The following is an 18782-nucleotide window of genomic DNA, read 5'->3' on the forward strand; positions in this document are numbered from 1 at the left end:
TCTGTCTAAATGCTTTATATGGACCAATGTGAGTCCTTATAATGACCTCGTGATCAAAGGACCATTGTCACCCCCACTCTATTGATCAGTACATGGAGTCACAGAGAGGTTACCTAACTTGCCCAAGTACATACAGCTGGCAAGCAGAAGAACTGAGACTGGAGCTCGGATGGGCAGGTTCCAGTGATGCTGGCATTGCTTCTCCTGTCTCCTATTCCCAGAACTGTGTGTCAGGGAATGGTTGTCCTGAACTTACCCTGATGGTCGATTCTCATAGAACCACGAGGCTCCTTTATCATTGATTAGTTTTAAAATATTATCTTGTTTCACATTTTAATACCTTCATCAAAAGATCATATGCTGGGGTTTGCACTGATGACATACACTGTAAGGAGCTTTGGCTTTGATATTTTCCTGGGTGCTCTTTTCCACTTGCAGCCACTTTGCAGCCAGGCAGGGGACACCACACTTATCACTGGAGAACTGGGGGCTGGGAACTGAAGAAGGGGTCAGCAGTGTGGAGTGGGGGGCTCAGGGCTCCTTGGGGGTGGGGAGGGCAGACAGTGCCTGAGCCAATGAAGATGGCACTGCCAGAGCTCTGGGTGCTGCCAAAAGAAGAACCTTCTTTCCACCTCCACCTCGTGCACTGCCCGGAATGAGCCCCTCCTCAGTCCCCAGTGCAGCACAAGCTTTCAGACATGGAGCAGGACCACCCAGGCAGGAAGACAGCTGGGGACAGGGTGCTCACTCAGATCTCAGTGTCTCCTGCACACTCCTTCCATGCCGAGGTGGCACGTCACACACATGCCGGTGCCCCAGAGGGGCTGTGGTCCCAGCAGGGGCCTCAGGTGGGCCTGTCTCGGGCAGGACTGTCCCCCAGGGAAGGGCCCTCTGCACTGTTCCCAGCCAGACTGCCCTTCCTGACAGGAAGCAGCCCAAGGACCGCAGGGGCAAAGGCTAATGGTTTTCCCCTTTTCCTACCCTTTTCCCTGACTCAGAGAAGTCAGGGTCTTCAGAGCTCCATCCCAGTGGCTGCCACAGGGACTGGGCACCCAGGTCTTCCTGTCACCTCCTAAGCTTCCCTGGTTCCCATGTGCAGCCTGTGCCTGGCTGGATAGAACCAGAGACAAGGGAGGGAGGCATGGGCTGTGACGTCTCTGTTCTCAAGGATTCATTCATTCATTCCACACCCAGTCCCAAGTGCCAAGTCTGCACCAGAGCACGTGCAGGACAAAGGTGTGAATCAGGAATGTGTGTGTGTGGCGGGTCATAAACCCCACAGGGCAACATTAGGGGCAAGATACCCTACCAAATAGGATCCACGAGAAATAACAGCAATTCTAGCTGATCCTGATGGTGGGTTATGGAGTAACAAGTGTTATTTCACTTGGTTCCTTCAAAATCTCTTTGAGGTTTGTAGACAATTATCTCCAAGCAATAGGCGAGGCCTGGAGGCAGAGCCAAATGACCAGAGAGAAAGTGAACAAAGTTCCTCACTAAGCAATGCTAGAAGTGGGAGCCACACCCAGGGCTGTGGGGCTCTGGGACCACCCCCTGCCATTTTCAGCCTATAACCTTGCCTGGGAAAGTCAAGGAGGGCTGTCTGGACTAGGCCCTGTCTGAGTGGAGATTGAAGCACGTGCAGTTTACAGAGACAGACCAGGCTGGGTAGAAGGAACAACATTCTTTCTAGCAGAAGGAGCAACATTTGAAAAGTAGAAAGGGCTGGAATAAAAAAATTGTTGTCTTAGCACTCACGATTCCAAGAAGCAGGGTGATGTCAGTAAAAGGGCACATGCGTAGAAATAGGCTCTGCTTCCTCTTTCTGTCTCTCTGTTCCCTTTCCAGGGTGGCAGGGGCTCACAGCTGTCTGGAGGCTCCTGAAGGGGCAGGCTGTCCTGCCGAAGAGGTAGGCCTGGGTGCAGGGCCAGGGCTAGGGGCTGCAGGAGGTGTGATGCAGGGGGAGCAGCTTGCTCTGGGGATCTGGGGAGGTTAAGGCTGAGGAGCAAGGGCTGAATCCCCCTAAGGACTGGAGGGGTGTCTGGCAGAGTTAAGGACCCCACTCTGGATCACAGTCCTAAATTTAAATGGGTTCAGCTGGTGTGACCAGGTTGGTGTTAGTGGGACCCAAGATGGTGGATTTGCACAGAGACAGAGAAAGATGGGAGGGTGTTGGTGGTGGATGTGTGTGGAGGATAAAGCAGGATCACTCTGCCTCTGTCCCTCCTCCTCTTCCTCCTACTTCCCTGCCGGTCACAGGGTTTACAGTTGGTCCCATGGCAGCTGTCCTTGTGTGTGTGTGCAGATGTGGGCAGGTGTGGGTTGCTTATGTCTTTTGTAGGTTTTAGGAATTTTTTTTTTTTTGGTACTGGGGATCAAACTTGGGACCTTGCACTTTCAAGGCAGGCGGTGGAACCACTGAGCTAAATCCCTGGCCCAGGTTTTAGGAATTTTGAGGAAGGGTAGGGAGAGCATCTGACTCTTCTATAACATCACCAAAGACGGCAAGGAAACGAGAACCCAGGCTGGGACTCCACCTGTGGTGCAGAGGGAAGAGGCAGGGACAGCCTCAGGGCTGGAGGGAGGAGCAGTGGAGTAGATGGCATCAGTGAGGTGTGGCCCAAAAGTGTGCATCCTGAGACACACGGAAGTCTCCCCCTGTGGGAGGAGGATCCCAAAAGCCTGTGGGAGCTCAGCACCAAACATAGGGTGCAAGCCTAAGAGAAGAGGGCGCAGCCCAGTTTGTAGCAACCTCAAGGCAGGTGGGGAACCAAGGCCCAGCGAGGAGGGCAGCAGCAGGGACAGAAGCCAAGGTGCCCCCCCCCCCCCATCACGGACTTTGTCCTGCCATGTGGATACAGGGGCACTGGGTCCCACCTGTCCTATATCTAATTTTTCAGGTCCAAGGGAGGAATGGCTGCTTCTGGGTGAACAAAGAGCTGGTGATGTAGACACCAGCTACCCCAGTCCAGCAGCGAGACCACCTGTCCATAGCCAGCAGCCAACCTGCAGGTCCAGAGCTGACCAGGAGATGGCGCTGCTCCCAGGACCGCTCCTCATGGCCCTGCTGGCTCTGGGCTGGGGGAACCGTGTGGAAGGGTCAGAGGGTGAGTCTGAGGCTCTGTCCCCTTCCTCATCCCCCGTCTCACTCCCGGCCATGTCAGGCACACCCCCGCTGTACCCCCGGAAGCTCTGGGACACCCGCAGCTCTCCCTCCTCCCTATCTCGCTGCCCTCTTTCCTCTCCACCTGGCGCCCCGGGCCCTCCTCCAGGGTCCACACACGCTGGTCACTCTCCCCTGGCCCCTGAGAGTCCCGCTGAGGGAGGGCCACGCCTCTGCCTGCCCCTCTCACTGTGGCACTCGAGGCCCCACCTCCAGGCCCGTCCAGCCTCTTCTCTGCCCCCCACGCCCCTCCCCTCTGTGCCTGAGAGGCTCTGATTCCCTCTGGCGGCCTTGGCCTGGGGCTCCCTCTGCGGCAGCCCAGCCGCCTCTGGCGCTAGGAGGCCCTCTGGGGTGCTCCTGGGGCTCCCGAGGCAGAAGGGACCCCTCCCGGTGCCCCCAGACAGCGGCTTCTGTCAGGACTTTGAGAATGACAGTCCCCCTTCCAAGCCCAGGCCAGGCAGGCAGGGGACAGAGGGCGGCCCGAGGGTGGGGCTGGGTGGTGCCTCCTTCTGGGGGACCGGGGGGTGGGGTGGGTGCAGGGGTGGGGCTGTGCCTGGCACTGGTCCCCTCCTGAGGTACCCTGCCCCAGGCCAGCACACGGGGCCCAGTAATGTGCTGAGGATCAGCTAGAAGTTGTGCTTCTGTGGGGAGAAGGGTCCTGGCCAGGGCCCCCCCACATAGCCCAGGGCCTCTGCAGGCACCTAGGTTCCCTCCCCAGGGCTGGACACCCTGGAGACGCTTGGGGACAGTGGCGAGGGGCTGAAGGGAGAGCCACCCTCCTGTGTGTCCCTGCAGGTACTGTTCCGCTGCAGACCCTGCACTGCTACAACGACTACACCAGCCGCATCGTGTGCAGCTGGGCGGACACCGAGGCTGCTGGGCGGCTCGTCAATGTGACCCTCCACTGGCGGTTAAATGAGTGAGTGAGGAGGATAAACAGCGGGGCATGGGGCAAACATGGGCTCTGTCTCCAGGGTGCCTGGTTAGGGCTGAGGGGTCACAGAGGCATGGCAGGACCAGCGCTGGGTGGGGCTGGACAGCAGGGGATGGAGGGGCCAGGAGTCTAGCCAGGCGCTTGCTGGGGGCTGATGCACCTCCCACCCCTGTAGTGAAATCCCGTGCCAGCCGCCCTCTGAGGCTTGAGCCCAGATCCCATGGGTCTTGCTCAAGAACACCACTGCCAGCAGTGTCCCCACTCGCCCTGTGTCATCGAAGGTGCCTTCTCCTGGATCACACCCATCACCTTGCAAATGTGCTGCCAACAGTGGCTGCGTCACCAGGATGACTGCCACCCTATGTCCCCACAGCCACTGCCCCTCTCCAGGCTCCTGCCTGGCAGCTCCCCAGATATTTCTCCCTTGGACCTGCTCTGACAAGTCTGCACCCCAGGCTTCAGTCACACCCTCTGTCAAGGTGACCAATGCCCTCCCCTTACCTGAGTCGGAGGCCATGTTTTATGCTTGATCCATGAATGTGACCCTTCCCATCTTGCAATGCCTTCTCCACATACCACTGCCCGGTGGCCCTCCTGCCTCACCAAGTGACTAAATCATTCATCCTCAGACCTCTGGCTCTGCCCGGGGACACTCTGGGACACAGTCTAGGGCTCACACCACTGTCCCTGACTATCCATTCCAGGCCCCGCCTATGTCCCACTGATACACGTGCTCCTATTCCCAGTTGATTTGTCTATGAGAGGTCTCCCCTGCCGCATGTCTCCAGTGGTTTAGGGAGTGGCCCTCCCCCAGGATGCTGGCGCTGTGGGTGGGCATCTGCGTGTCTGGGGTTCACTGCGGCCTGGAAAAAGGTTGGCACACGGTAGCCACTCATTAAGTAGTTAATGAATAAATGACTCTTATTCAGCGTGGGCCAGATCATGAAACCCTGTCCTCTCCCACAGGGACCATCCCCAGCTAGTGTCCTGTGACCTCACTAAGGATATGGTCTGGTCACACTGCCCATCTCCTCCCTGTGTGCCTAGAAGATGTGTCATTCCCTACCAAGGTTTCAGCCTGGACAAGAATGGCTACTTCTCATTCCAGCCAGACCGGCTTCTGCACATCCAGCGCACCGTGACACTGGCCCAGCACGGTGAGGGGCTGGCATCCCTGCCAGGGCTCTGTCCTTGTCTAGACAGCAGACACCAGGGACAGCCGGGCTAGTGCAGAAGGACCAGGTAGAGAGTGTTCAAGGGGTGGAGACGCTGTCCCGGGGCTCAGTTGGGACAGGATGTGGTGTCCCTGTGATGGTGACATCAGAGCAGGTGTGGTGGGAAGGCCATGCCCAAGCTGCTTCCCCTGCCCAGCTGCTGCCAGCACCCACCAAGCCCCTGACTTCGAGCCCTGGCAGCTTCCCTGAGGATTCCTATGGAAACTGAACAGCCACAGGACTTGCATTTCTGCCACAGCCCATGTGTGGAGGAGATCCTTGAGGCCCAGAGGGTTCCAAAGCCCTGCCCCTGTGATAGGTTCAATTCCCACAGGTTTCCTGCCCGTGGGACACAAAGCTCTCCCCTCACTGCCCTCACTGGGCCCAGGGGTGCATGGTGGGTCCGTAGAGGCCGAGAAACCAGCAGGGTCTGGGCTGGGTGCAGACCGCTACTCATACAGCGAGGTCTGCCTGAGTTTCCAGGGGAAGGAGATGCAGCTGGCCCTTCACAAGCCCGGGTTCAAGGCAGTGTCTCTCCAGGGAAGCTGGATGAAAAGGGGAGTCCCTTGACAAAGGTTCGGGGTGACATGCCAAGCCTGTGTGTGTGGTGGGTGTTGAAGAGGCTGCGACTCTTGCCCTCTTCCCCAAACAGCACCAGATAGGCATTGCTGTCACTGCCTTTGGGCTACAGGACTTGCCCCAGGCCTCAAAGCTTCTGGTGGCCGCACTGAGGTTGGGCCCAGGCAGGTCCCTTCCTGCCTCTGATCCTGCCCTGGTCCTGCAGCTTCTGGCACAAGTTCGGGGAGGCTCCACTCGGCTTCCTGCCTTCAGCCACAGCCTCAGGAAGCTGCTGCCTGGAAGAGGCCGTGGGTTTGGCCACCAGCAACTCCTCTGAAACGAAGTTTCCAAATCTGCTCTTTTTGGATGGGAGAGATGGGAGAGATGGGAGAGTCCCTCCCTTGGGGAGCTCAGAGCTGCAGCCTGGAGACTGGGAAGCTTAGGACATTGTGTTTCGTGCAGGGGGCAGAGGGCAGAGGGCCCTGGGGGATCAGGACAGGCTGCCCAGAAGGAAGGAAGCAGCTTTGCTGCCAAGGCTGTGGAGTAACGCCTGCGGGAGGTGCATTCCTGGCAGGGTAGCTCCATGTGCCAAGGCCAGGAAGCTCAGGAGGGGCCATGTGCTGGGAAGACCCTATCACTGTGTCAGGGAGCGTCACATTCCTATGCTGGACAATGGAAGGAAGAAGGGGGAACACAGGCCGAACCTGAGGCTGGACAGGAGGCGCCCCCATCCCAGCTCCGGTAGAGGGCTAAAGAGGAGTGGGTTAGGCTGTGTGCTGAGCTCATTTCAGCTGCATCTCCTCGCCCAGCCACTGTAATATGAGGAACACTCTAGCAGCGTACATCTGCCAGTGCGCCCGTGTCCTGTACAACTTCACTGGACACAAATTTGATTTCATTTGTTATGTATGGCAAAAGATTGCTTTTTTGTATGTGTAGTTCTGAGCCCAGGGCTTTTGCACTGAGCTGCGTCTCCAACCCTTTTTCATTTTCTATTCTGAGACAGGGTCTCACTATGTTACTCAGTTGCCCAGGCTGGGCTTGAATTTATGATCCTTTTGCCTCAGCCTGCCAAAGTGCTGGGATTACAGGGGTGTGTCACCACACCTGGCAAGATTATTCTTATCAATTGTAAAAAGATGTATACAAATGTAAAACTTATTCTTAGATCCTTGGCCATACAACCACTGTGGGCCAGATGTGCCCACTGGGGAATACTGTGGCAGACTGTGATGCAGAGGATTGTGGGCAGGTGTCACATGTCCGGAGGGCTGAGGAAGTCAGGCCACGCGAGGGGTGGGGAGAGTCACAGGGTAGGGTGCTGGGTGGGAGAGGAGAGAAGGGCTGCAGTGGGAACCCCACAGTCAGAGGGGCTTCATCCAGGGAAGGAAACCAGGAGGGTGACAGGAATGGGATATACAAATCCTGGCCACAGAACAGAATGTGTTCCCATACTGGGCAGATGCAGCTACTAAGAGGGCACAAGGGGCACCAGTGAGTTTCTGTCAGGCGACCGAGGAAGAAGTTAGGGACAACAGGGGACAGGGAATATGGCATTTTGTCTCCAGAAGTGCTCACTGAGTCTGGAAGTTAGATGTAGCCACTGGAACCTTGGCAACGAATGAGGCAGGGTACAGATGGGTATCTGATTAGTCTGATGCACCCACAGTCCAGATCACGGACATTTCACTTCCTCTATTGCTTTCTCCATCTGTGACATGAGCCAGGGGAATAAAATGGCTGAAGCTGGATGGTTAGGGCAAAATTGGCCCCAGTCTGCCCAGCTAGTGACAGCCTTCTGGAGCTCTCTGCTGGGACAGATGCCCACCCCATGTCAATCTTGGGCTTGGGATCTGTGATCGATTCCTGATGTCTGTCCTGGCTGGGAGGGCAGGGGTGGACGCGTGCTGTGCACCTGCCACTGGGGCTAATGGCTGCTGTGGGGCTGTAGCTGGGGCCTGCTTTAATCCTCCAAGTCCCATGACCACCATAGAACATTCACATCCTACTGTGTGAATGTTTTGGATGGGAAAGTCACGTCTGGCAATCAGACAGAGAAACTTCAGGAGCCCAGAGCCATGGCTCTCCGAAATGGGGCTTCTTCATGAGACCAGGTGGTTCCAGCAAGGTGGGCTTGAGCGGTGGATGGAAGTGATTCCTGAGAGTACGGGAACTGCACGTATGTGTCATTCATTCATTCATTCATTCATTCATCCTCTCACCCCATCCCAATTCACCAGGCAGCTGCATGTCAGGCTTGGAGACAGGAAAGGCAGTAGAGAGCCTCCAGCCTAGAGGCAACATGGAAACGGCAAACCTCCTGGGTCTGGGGGACCACAGTGGGGGATTTATAAGGAGCAATGGTGAGGGAAGAGAAGAGACAAGGAACAGGGACCCAGGAAGGTCCCTAGAAGAAGAAACACTTACACTGGGCAGTGACAGTGGTGAGGGACCCTAGGCAGGTAGGAGAGGGGACAGCAGGAGAGGGAGGCACGTGACTGCAGCGCCCTCTCCTGGGTGGGAGGTCACCCTGGGTACTGGGCAGGGGAGGCTTACTGAGGGTTGAGTTCCAGCCCCTCCACTGGAGCTGGCAGTGCATGTGACAGCAGCCTGCACAGCTGTCAGTGCTGTCACATTTCAGCACACAGTGCTGCAGATGAGGGCCTGAGGCTGCAGAGGGAGGGTCGTGTTCATGGCCCTAGCTGACGGCCAGCCCTGGGCCTAGGACCCAAGTGTGCCCCCCCTGAGGCCGGGCAGGCCGCTCTGGCCCATGGCCCAGCCTCAGGAGCCCTTTGCTTCCTGTTCCTGCAGTGCAGCCGCCCCCACCCCGAGATGTCCAGATCTATGCCACTGGGGACCAATTCCTGCTGACCTGGAGTGTGGCCCTCGGGGGTCCCAAGATGTCCTGGCTGTCACAGGGGGACCTGGAGTTTGAGGTGGTCTACAAGAGGCTTCACGAGTCCTGGGAGGTAGGACCCAGAGTCAGCTGTGCCCCAGCCCCAAGGGACACGTGGCCAGGCACCTCCTACAGTGTCCCCTCTGTCCACAGAATGCCAGCACCCTGCACTCCAGCTCTTCCCAGGTCACCCTGGGGCCCGAACTCCTCCTGCCCAGCAGCACCTATGTGGCCCGAGTGCGGACCCGGCTGGCCCCACACTCGAGCTTCTCAGGGCGGCCCAGCCAGTGGAGCCGTGAGGTTCACTGGGACTCACAGCCAGGTACGGGGTCCGGGTGGGACCTGTCCCTCTGGGCAGGGTGGGCTCCTTAGCGTCCTGGGCAGTAGCAGTCTGGGCCTTCCAAGCCTAGGCTGCTGTGTGTCCTCCTCAGAGAGTCTGCGGCCAGCCCCGTCCCCGTGGGAACTCTGCCCAGTCAGGCTCTGTCCTATACACTCCAGGTCCAGTCCCTGTGAATGTCTGCTGATGACAACTGCAGTCACAGCAGCTGTGTCATTGGCCACCATGTGTTACCGAGGGCTTTGCTCTTCAAGACTGTGTCCACGCCTTGGGACAGGTTGCTTGGAACTGTGGGCGCATAGATGGCAGGGCCACGAAGAGACCAACGCCTGGTCTCATTATCATAAGGCCCATGACCTCCCTGTGGTGGTCACGGGGTGTCCCCAGAGCTATGGCATGAGGCAGGGGAGTGACCGAGGGCTGTCTGCACTGCAGGGGACAAGGCCCAGCCCCAGAACCTGCAGTGTGTCTTTGATGGGGCCCACGTGCTCAGCTGCTCCTGGGAGGTGAGGTCCCAGGTGACCAGCTCGGTCTCCTTCGGCCTCTTCTACAGGCCCAGCCCGGATGCAGGGTGAGTGTCCCTTCTCCGTCCCTCCCCTGCTCTCAGCCTCCCCTCCCCAGGCTTCTCCTGTCCCCAGGGCCCTGGCAGAAGCCCCAGCCCAGCTGAGGTCTCATTGCTGCTCGGTCCCTCCCTGCACCCTGACCTCAGCTGTGTGTGCCCCTCAGGGAGGAGGAGTGTCCCCAAGTGCAGAAGGAGGAGCTTGACGGCCTCTACACCCGCCAGTCCTGCCAGATCCGTGTCTCCAGCCTGAGGCCCCACGGCCAGTACATGGTGGCCGTGCGCCCACGGAATGAAGAGACATTCATCAAGAGCTCAGAGCACAGTGAGTCTGCCCTGCTTCCCTCTGGGTCCTCGGGACAGTGCTGGGTCCTCGGCTACCCAAGGAATCCCAGGCTCCCTCCTGCCCCAGTCTTCCTGTTTGTCACCGTCAAAGAAAGATCATTCACTAAAAACGAAAACAAATAATTCACATATTTATTGGAAATTATTTAAAAATTTCATTGCTGCATTTGATGATGTATCAGAACCATTTTGAAAATTGTCCACTGTTCCTTCCTTTTCGCTTAGTGTTTTCCACTGGTTTGCAAGGTGCTGTCCTCTGAGCTTCTCCTCTGCATCCCTCTTATCCTCCCAACATCACCCTGGGTGCCCAATGGCCACTTCACCTGGGAAGTCCTCAGAAATGAATATGCATGTGTCCCTTCTCACCTGCTGTTCCCCCTCTTCCCCTCCTCTCTCACTGGCTTATCTGCCTTGGTGGCTGAGACCCAAAGCCTTGGCTTCATTCTTGCCATAGCTTTCTTCTCAGTGCCACGTCGTGTCCACAAGCAAGCTCTGCCACCTCCATCTGTGAAATCCGCTCATTCCAGATTTATTGCTGTTGCTGCTGTGGCCTGGTCTGAGCCACCTCAAGTCCTTGGTCCTGGCTCTGCTTTCTCGCTGATCTCCCTCCTTCCATCCTGGCGGTTCCTTCAGTTTTGTCCCAACCCAGCAGCCCTGGGGACTCTGTTAATACACAGGCAAATGTGCCCTCTGCTACCCAGGACCTTCTCAGCATGCCTGCCATGCAGTTACACCTGTGTCTCCACAATGCCCACAAAGCCCATGGTCCCTGTGCAGCTTCACAAGAGGTGGGAACTCTGGGATATTCCTGCCCCAGGGACTTTGCACCTGCTGCTCTCTCTGCTGGGAACCTTTGCCTTTGAAATCTGCCTGTTTTTCTCCTTCCCCACCTTCCCACCTTTGTTCCAATGCCATATTCTCCTGAAGCCTTTTCTGAAAATCGTATTTTCAGTCGTCTGGCACTAGCCCCTCATCCACCTGTATGTTCCCCAGCAGTAATCACCACCTGCTGTACAGCATACTTCTTCATCATGCTGGCTTCACAATGGGGGAGATTTGCTTTATTAGCTGTGCTATTCCTGTGCCTGGAATAGGGCCTGACACGTGAGTGTCATTAGTTGCTCTATTGTGGCTGCCTTGGTGTCCTGAATTGACTCAAAACATTCACCTTTCATGATCATTTTGACTTTGGGGAAGAGCCAGAAGTCACACAGTGCCAGATCCAGTAGATAAGGTGAATAAGGACACACTGTCATGTTTTACAAGTCTGCTTTTCTATTGGATGACTCAGCAGCAGCATTCGCTGTATTTTTTATCATGCCTCATAACTCGACACTCAAGAAAGAGGACTTCCAGAGCTGCTTCAGAAATGGCAAGCATGATGGGATGAGTGTGTTTGCAGTGAAGAGTATTTTGAGGGGATTAATAGCAATATGTTTTTGTTATTGTCATATATATTTTTTAAAAATATAAGCATTCACTGTATACTTGGATCACTCCTTGTATTTTTATCCCTGCTCTACTTTGAGACCAGAAGGAGCAGAGCTTTCTGTGCTTTGCCCCTGCTCTCTGATATTTCCAGTGCTTCCTGCCCTCTTGTGATAGACCGAGCCCATCCACTCCCACAATTCACAGGGGCTGCAATGAAGGTCAGGCAGGCTGGAGCTGGGATCTTTCCTGGTCCCCCTCGGCTCCAGGCTCTGCGGTGCTTAGCATTGCAGGCACGGGGTGGTCAATGCAGCCACCTCCACTGCCATGGGGAGCCAGGCCTGGGCTCCTCACTCCTGCTAACCAGACAGCAGCATTCCTCAGCCTCAGCTTCAGCCAGGGAAGCACTGCTCAGGGAGAAACAGTGCTGCCTCCAGAACCCGGGACGAAACCATCCCCAGATGGGCAGGACCTGGGGTGGGTGGAAGAGTAGAGAGAGCACCTGTGACTGGCTTGGATGACTGAATGGTTCACCAGAGGGTAGAGGTCATGACCATCCCTAAAAATATTTCTGCCTCCAGTCCAGATGGCAGCCCCAACCCTCAGCATGACCAAGGATGGAGACAGGTACACCCTGCACTGGGAAGAAAGGAATGGACGCATGACAGGTCCGGAGATCCAGGTCCAGCACAGGGAAGACATGGCCACGTGGGAGGTGAGTGCAGGGCCCAGGTGCAGGTGCAGTAGGAGAGAAGGAGGAAGGGAGCATCCCGGAGCGCCCCAAGCCAGCCACAGTGACCAGTCAAGCGTGTGCCTTTGTGAAGACAGCGGTCCTGGTCCCATCTCCTGGGGAAGAAGCTGAGGCTCTGAGTGGTGAGGAGACCAGGCCACGTGAACACAGCTGAGCCTGAATTGCCAGGGACAGAAACCCTCATGGCAGGCTGGGCTGACACCACTGAGATGAAGTTCCTCAGAGCTCACCAAGCTATGAGGACATTTCCTCTGGGGAAGCTTGTTTGCCACAAAAAAGTACAGTCTGTGCAGACCCCAGGTTCCTCAGAGCCCACAGAGAACCCACAGGGTGGCCCAGAGGGGACACTGAGGCCCAAAGGGTGGTCAGTGCTGAGTGAGGAGGAGGCCCAGCACCTGAGCCCCCGTCCCACTGCCCAAGCCCAGTCAACCTGCTCCCCACTCCTGGATCAGCAGAAACCTGGAAGGCTGAGGACTCTCCACGTGAGGGCGCTCGAAGGAGTCTGTGTTCTCTGGTCCCCGGTGTCCCCATCTGTGCTGTCAGAGGTGGACCCAGGCCCACAGGGCGCCTGGGAGATGGGGCCGGGAGGCCACTGAACCCTGCACCAGGCCAGGCCTCAGTCTCAGCCCCTGCTCCCACAGGACAGCAAGACTGAGACCCTGAAGAACGCGCACAGCATGCCGCTGCCCCCCCTGCAGCCCGCCACCACCTACTGGGACAGGGTGAGGGTCAGGCCCAGCCCCAGAGACAGCTACGACGGGATCTGGAGCGAGTGGAGCAAGGAGCAGGGCTGGACCACTGAGTGGGGTAGGTCTCCTGGCTCCTCCGCTCGTCCTGGTCAGGAGGAGAGGACACGGCCCCTTCCCTTGCGCCTCTCACTAGTCCCTAGGACAGTGCTGGTGAACCTAAGGCACCAGTGCGACAGCGGGCACGCACAGCCCTCTGTGGGCACACGGGCCAAGTCACCACATTGGACAACAGTTGTTTTCTCTAAACTAAACCCTCAGCATTCAGGCTTAGCTGCAGTGCGGAAGTAACACCTGGTGTGAGCGCAGAACGCAGATGAGGACGTGCAGGTGTCCCCATTCCTCCTCCTTCAAACTGGAGAGGAGGCCCCTACTACTAGGGCCCTAGGTCTTGTTACCTTCAAGGCAGCCGCTGCCCAGAGACTGGTCCTACGTGGCCAAGGCATCAGGCGCCCAGCGGGCCTGGGAGGGGACGGTGCACCTGAGGGCGAAGTCACGCGCACCCCCGTGACTAGTGGACTGCGAGTGCCCCTCGCCTGCCTCTCCCCATAGTGGGCGCCTGCACACATGGGCAGTGCGAGGTCCGGGTGCTTCAGAGCGAGGATGGAGGTGGCCCTGGGGAAAGCACAGGGTCCCAGGCAGCAGGGGCATAGGGGGCCCTGGGAGACACCACGGCCAGGCAGAGGCAGGGCTGGACCTGGGCCAGGGGAGGGGAGAGGCCTCCTGGGCCAGGCTGCAGCCTCAGGGCAGCCAGGAAGGAACCAGGGCTCCTGAGGGCCTCTGCTCACTGGCCCCCACCCAGTCCTCCTCCCCCGCCCCAGCACTCCTGTACCCTGCAGCCCAGCACCCAAGCTGCCTCCTCAGGAAGTCCTGACTGTCCTGTGTCCCCCTGGAGCTCTGTGGGGTCTGCCCTGTCCCCCTCTCCTGTGCACCACAGCTCCCCACCCGGCCCCTCCATGCAGAGCACATGCCCACAGAAGTCCTGGGGGCCCCGACCTCAGGCCTCTGCCCCCTCTTTCCCTCCATCCTAACCACTCTCCTCCTGCTCCCACCAGTGCTGCCTCCCTGGGTGCTGACACTCATCCTGGTCTTTGTCACCCTGGCCCTGCTCCTGGCCCTGCGCTTCTGTGGGCTCTGTGGGTACAGGTGAGGCACTCAGGGCCCCCAGGACTCCAGGGGTGGCATGGCCTGGCTCCAAACCTCCCTGCTCTGCCCCATGCCCTGGGCCTCAGTTTCCCCTCTGCACATGGCATGGGAGCAGCTGGCCCTGAGGGGTCTGATGACTGTCCCCTCCCTGGTGTGTTCCAGGCTGAACAGGAAGTGGAAGGAGAAAATCCCCAACCCCAGCAAGAGCCACCTCTTCCAGGTAGGAGCCACTTGTGGAGCTGGGTGGGGGCTCTGCCCCTGCTCCTGTGCGCCCCCTACCACCTACTCCCTGAACTGCCGTGTGACATGGTCAGGGTGTGAGCATGCTGCGCAGCAGGAAGTAGGAGGAACACAAGCCCCATCCCTGCAGGGGCTCTGCCTGGGGCCAGGCAGGGACCTGAGAGCTGGTGCCCTGCAGCCAGGGTGAGCTCACCCAGCCAGGAGGGCCCACTGCCCTCAGGCGCTGGAGTGGTGGGAGGCAGAGCAGCTCCCAGAGCAGGACTGAGCTGAGGCTGAAGGACCTGGGTGGAGGCAGGCAGGACAGTGGCTACAGCAAGGACATCTGGAGAATGGAGACAGGACCTTCCTGAGGGCACTGAGGTGTGACAGTCAGGATGCCAGGGCACTGCAGAGGCACAGTGACCCGGGTGGATGGCAGTGCATTAACAGGAGCCCTGTGGTCCTGGCAAGGGAACTCTGGCTTTGCTAGGGTGGTGACTGGTGTGGGGGTGGTGGGGTGAGTGTAGAAGACACCCAGGTTGTCCCGGGAACAGGCATCCTGTCCTGGGCAGCCTGGGACCCGGGCAGCTGCAGCCCCTCCCTGGCCTCGGCTCCCTGCTGGCAGAAGGCTGTGGCTGGTCTGGACCATGTGGAGATCAGTGTTGTGTCTGGAGCTACTGACTCCTCCCTCCCTGAGTCCCCACCCTCGGGCCATGTGTCCTTCTCCTCCAGAATGGAAGCGCAGGGCTCTGGCTCCCAGACAGCATGGTGGCCTTCGCGGGCAGGAGCGCCCCTCACCAGGGGCCCGGGGCTGGCCTCTTCCCTGAGCTGGAGGGGTGAGTGTGGGACCTGAGGTCTCCTATCCCTGGGGAGCAGGTGGGGCTGCCCGGTGCCCGCATGCAGGGGTGGTGGGAGGGCCTGTGGCTCCCTGGGAAGAGGTCCTAGGAGGTTGTTTTACACGAAAGCAGGTGGCACCAGGGCTGGACATAAGGAAGAACCTCCTGACTCCCAGGTCAGGGAGGGACGGGCCAGGGACCTGGCCTGAGGCAGAGGACTGGTGGTGACCCTGCCCTGCTATTCTGCAGTCATACTGCTCCCAGGTTTTCTAGAGTCACAAGTGCCTTATGGATATCTCCCCATGGTGTAGGGGCCAGGCGGTGTTTGTCACCTAATGGGGTGACTTCTGAGGCCCCAGGTGTGGGGCTGGCTCCCTTAATGATGGTGAGAACAATCCCTGCCTGGAAGCCATGGTAGTGATCATGGCTTCTGCCTGGCATGGCTTTTCTTTCAGTCCCCAAGGCCACTAAGTGTGGTGCAGTGAGCCAAGGCTGATGTGGGCCTTACTGATCCCACAGGTATGGGGACAAGTGTTGGAGAGGCAAAGCTCCTCTGTGCTTGGGACACTGGGACCAGGGTGGGGCTGTCCCCACTCAGTGCGGGTACTCCAAGTCATACAAGAGGGTTTTTTTTTCCTGTGGCTGCATCCTCAGCCAGGACACCTGCCTGAAATCTTGGCCTCTCTGCCTGACTCTCCATGTCTTGAATCTTAAATTGTGGGTCCACCCACCAGCTCCATGCTGTGATGCTCCCAAGAAGAGGGAGTGTGGTACCAGTTCCCCCTAAAATGGCTGTTCCCACCTTGTCAACCCCAGGCCTTGATGTTCCTGCCCCTCTGCCCTCAGTGTGGAAAACATCTGATGCTTCTCACTCCAGGCTGGACATCAGGGTGGCACTGCCCCCAGTCTGCAGGGACATCAGCACAGTCCCTGTCTCATTAATGCCTCATCTTTGTGCTCCCCACAGGCTGTGCGCTGTAGATCACAGGGACAGTGAGGTGTCACCTCTCACCACAGCGGACCCTAAAGTTGTCTGTGACCCTCCATCCGGGTCTCATTCCACTCCAGCCACCACAGAACTGCCTCCAGAACAGCCCCCCAGCCCTCAGCCAGGCCCACCAGCCACCCAAGGCCGGCCTGAGGACCAGCTCGCCACCTTCGACTTCAATGGCCCCTACCTCGGGCCGCCACACAGCTGCTCCCTGCCTGACCTCGTGGGCCAGCGTGCACCCCCACAGGGGCCCAAGCCAGCCCTGCCAGGCCCCCTGGAGTACCTGTGTCTGCCCCTCAGGGGGCAGGTGCAGCTGGTGCCTCTGGCCCAGGTCACAGGGCAGGGACAGGCTGCCCATGAGGAATGTCTGCCTGAGCCTGGCACCCAGGCCAGCCCCTTCCTGGAAGCTGGGGGAGGCCCTGCCCCTCCTGCATCTGAGCCCAGGGGCCAGGCACAGGACCCAGAGGTCAGCCCAGTTGTTCTTCCCATAAGCTCTGGGGGCCCTGAGCACCTGGTCCTGGCCTCTGGTTGTGTCACCACTGCAGACCTGGCACTCACCTTGTCCACAGGGGCCTCATCTGTCTCCCTGGCCTCCGCTCCAGGCCTCCAGAACCCCTGCCTCTGTCCAGGGCTGCCCCCCACAGGGCCCCCCACCGCCCCACCCCCCGAGAAGCCAGGGTTTGAGGGCTATGTGGATCTTCCTCCAACCATGGGGCCACTGTCCACAACCCCTCTGGGCAGTTCTGTCCCTTCTGCACCCAGCAGCCCTGTCCTGAGCCCAGGGGAGCCCCAGGCAGATGTGGCCCTGCTGTCCCCAACTCCTGAGGGGCTCCTTGTCCTGCAGCAGGTTGAGGACTACTGCCTCCCCTCCAGCATCGGAGCCTGCCAGTTCCCTTCCCAGGCCAGGCCCTCTGTTTGGGCAAGGGGGAGCTCAGATGAATTATCCTAGCCATGAGGCCCTTGCCTGGGCGTGGTCGAGGGTCAGGTATATGGTTCCTCTTCTAAGTGATGAAGCCACTGTGGCATCCATCACTGCTCTGTGAAGTGGCAACAAACTGGGGAAGTATGGCTGCCACTCTGCCTGGGCCAGGGCTCTGGCTCTATCCCCTGGCTTCTTTTCCAGAAATTTCTGTTAAGTCCTCAGGGGACCATCATGGCAACAAGCAGTGGTTCTCACACTTTACCATGCATCCGAGTCAACCCCAGAGTGGGTTAACAGAGCTTTTGGTTCAGTGTGCCTCCCTGGAGTCTCAGCTGAGAGGCTGGCTGGTACTATTTTCTGGAGTTCCACACTGGAAAAGGTAAAACTATGGCGATAGTAGCTAACGGGTCAGGTGAGAGAGGAATGCCTTAGGACAGTGACACAGTTACTCTGTACAGTATTATAGTGAAGATGGATATATGACATTATTTATTTGTCAAAATCCATACATTCTACAACACCAAGAGTGCACCCTGCTGTAACCTGTGGGCTTTGGGTGACAATTGTATATCAGTGTGTTTCTCATTTGTCACAAATGTACAACTGTTGCAATGGACAGAGTGTTTGTGTTCCTCCAAATTTCATACATTGCAATCCTAACAGCCACGGTGATGAGGAATGGAGGCCTTTGGGGCCCCTGCCCTCAGGATTGGGATTGGTGCCCTCTAGAAGACACCTCACTGTGCCATATGAGGCCAGGGTGAGGGGACTCTGTCTATGAGGAAGTGGGGTCTCCTGGACACTGAATCTCATGGCACTTTGATCTTGGGCCTCCAGCCTCAAGAACTGTGAGAAATAAATTTCTGTTCTGCATAAGGGTTCCAAGTACTGACATTTTGATCAGAGCAATGGCTAAGACCACTGTGGTGGGGGCTAGGGGGCCTGTGTGTGAGGGGTTCCAGGGACCTGCGAACACCACAGCCTTCTCAGTGTTGCTGTCAACCCTGAACTGCTTTAAAAGGCAGAGTCTATCAGGGATGGGGATTTAGCTTAGTGGTGCCGCTGCCTGCCTCGTAAGGGCAAGGTCCTGAGTTCGATCCCCATACCAATAAAAAAAGTAGAGTCTAGCAAAGAGGTGGCAGAAGAATCTTGCATCCCCATACCTTTCCTAACCCTGGACACTGCCGGTGGTCCTTCCTCCCTCAATATGTGCCAATCTGGTGAGAAAAAATAGCATCTCACTTTAATTAAATATACTGCATTATTGGGCCCGGGATTTAGCTCAGTGGTTCTGCTGCCTGCCTCACAAGTGTAAGGTCCTGAGTTCGATCCCTGGTACCAAAAAAAAAAAAAAAAAGAAAGAAAAAATATATTGCATTATTAATGAGGATAAGCCTTTTTCTTTCGTTTTATTTTCCATCTCTATTTTTGTAGAGCACTTATTCAAGCAATTTGAACACTTTTTCCACATATCTCTCATTGATTAGTGGAACCGCTTTATTTATGATGACTCTTCTGACTTTCTCTTCTCCCAGCTCTGGCCCATGGCAGCGAGGTCCTCCCAGGCTTGAGCCCTCTGCTTCGGGCTGCCTCAGAGCCCATTCCAGGTCACACCCCTTTCCCAGCCCCAAGCCCTGTGTTCAAGAGGCCACCAGCGGCCCAGCTGTGTGCACACAGCCTCTGCCTCATCTTGAGACAGCTGAGAAGCACCCGACGCTCCCTCTTTTCCTGTGCCAG

At 57.6% G+C, this 18782-nt stretch overlaps 1 protein-coding gene across 2 annotated transcripts; it reads left to right on the plus strand.

The window, feature by feature from the left end:
- The first annotated feature begins 1840 nt into the window (after positions 1 to 1840).
- LOC101698455 (cytokine receptor common subunit beta-like) lies at positions 1841 to 17661 on the plus strand. 2 transcript variants are annotated; one of them, XM_004845678.4, is made up of 14 exons: positions 1841 to 1909; positions 2901 to 3107; positions 3959 to 4082; positions 5064 to 5254; positions 8681 to 8838; positions 8919 to 9087; positions 9538 to 9673; positions 9829 to 9986; positions 12016 to 12149; positions 12827 to 12992; positions 13987 to 14077; positions 14240 to 14297; positions 15029 to 15132; positions 16100 to 17661. In XM_004845678.4, the coding sequence occupies exons 2-14, from the start codon at positions 3032 to 3034 to the stop codon at positions 17070 to 17072; spliced, it is 2538 nt and encodes an 845-aa protein (XP_004845735.2). In that variant the 5' UTR covers positions 1841 to 1909; positions 2901 to 3031; the 3' UTR covers positions 17073 to 17661. The 2 variants fall into 2 exon arrangements, with proteins under 2 accessions (XP_004845735.2, XP_087070076.1); XM_087213950.1 differs by lacking the exons at positions 1841 to 1909; positions 2901 to 3107; positions 5064 to 5254 and having other exon boundaries at positions 16100 to 17256.
- The last annotated feature ends 1121 nt before the right edge of the window (positions 17662 to 18782 follow it).

Source organism: Heterocephalus glaber, unplaced genomic scaffold (assembly GCF_053883595.1).
Source record: "Heterocephalus glaber isolate CG9 unplaced genomic scaffold, H.glaber_assembly_v1.0 deba00001444, whole genome shotgun sequence".
Lineage (NCBI taxonomy): Eukaryota > Metazoa > Chordata > Mammalia > Rodentia > Bathyergidae > Heterocephalus > Heterocephalus glaber.

Excerpts from the sequence above, each read along its gene's own strand:
- LOC101698455 (XM_004845678.4), top strand. The coding sequence starts at position 3,032 with ATGGCGCTGCTCCCAGGACCGCTCCTCATGGCCCTGCTGGCTCTGGGC. Across the intron at positions 5,255-8,680 it reads CGTGACACTGGCCCAGCACG|TGCAGCCGCCCCCACCCCGA; the intron begins GTGAGGGGCTGG and ends CTGTTCCTGCAG. Across the intron at positions 14,078-14,239 it reads TGTGGGCTCTGTGGGTACAG|GCTGAACAGGAAGTGGAAGG; the intron begins GTGAGGCACTCA and ends GGTGTGTTCCAG.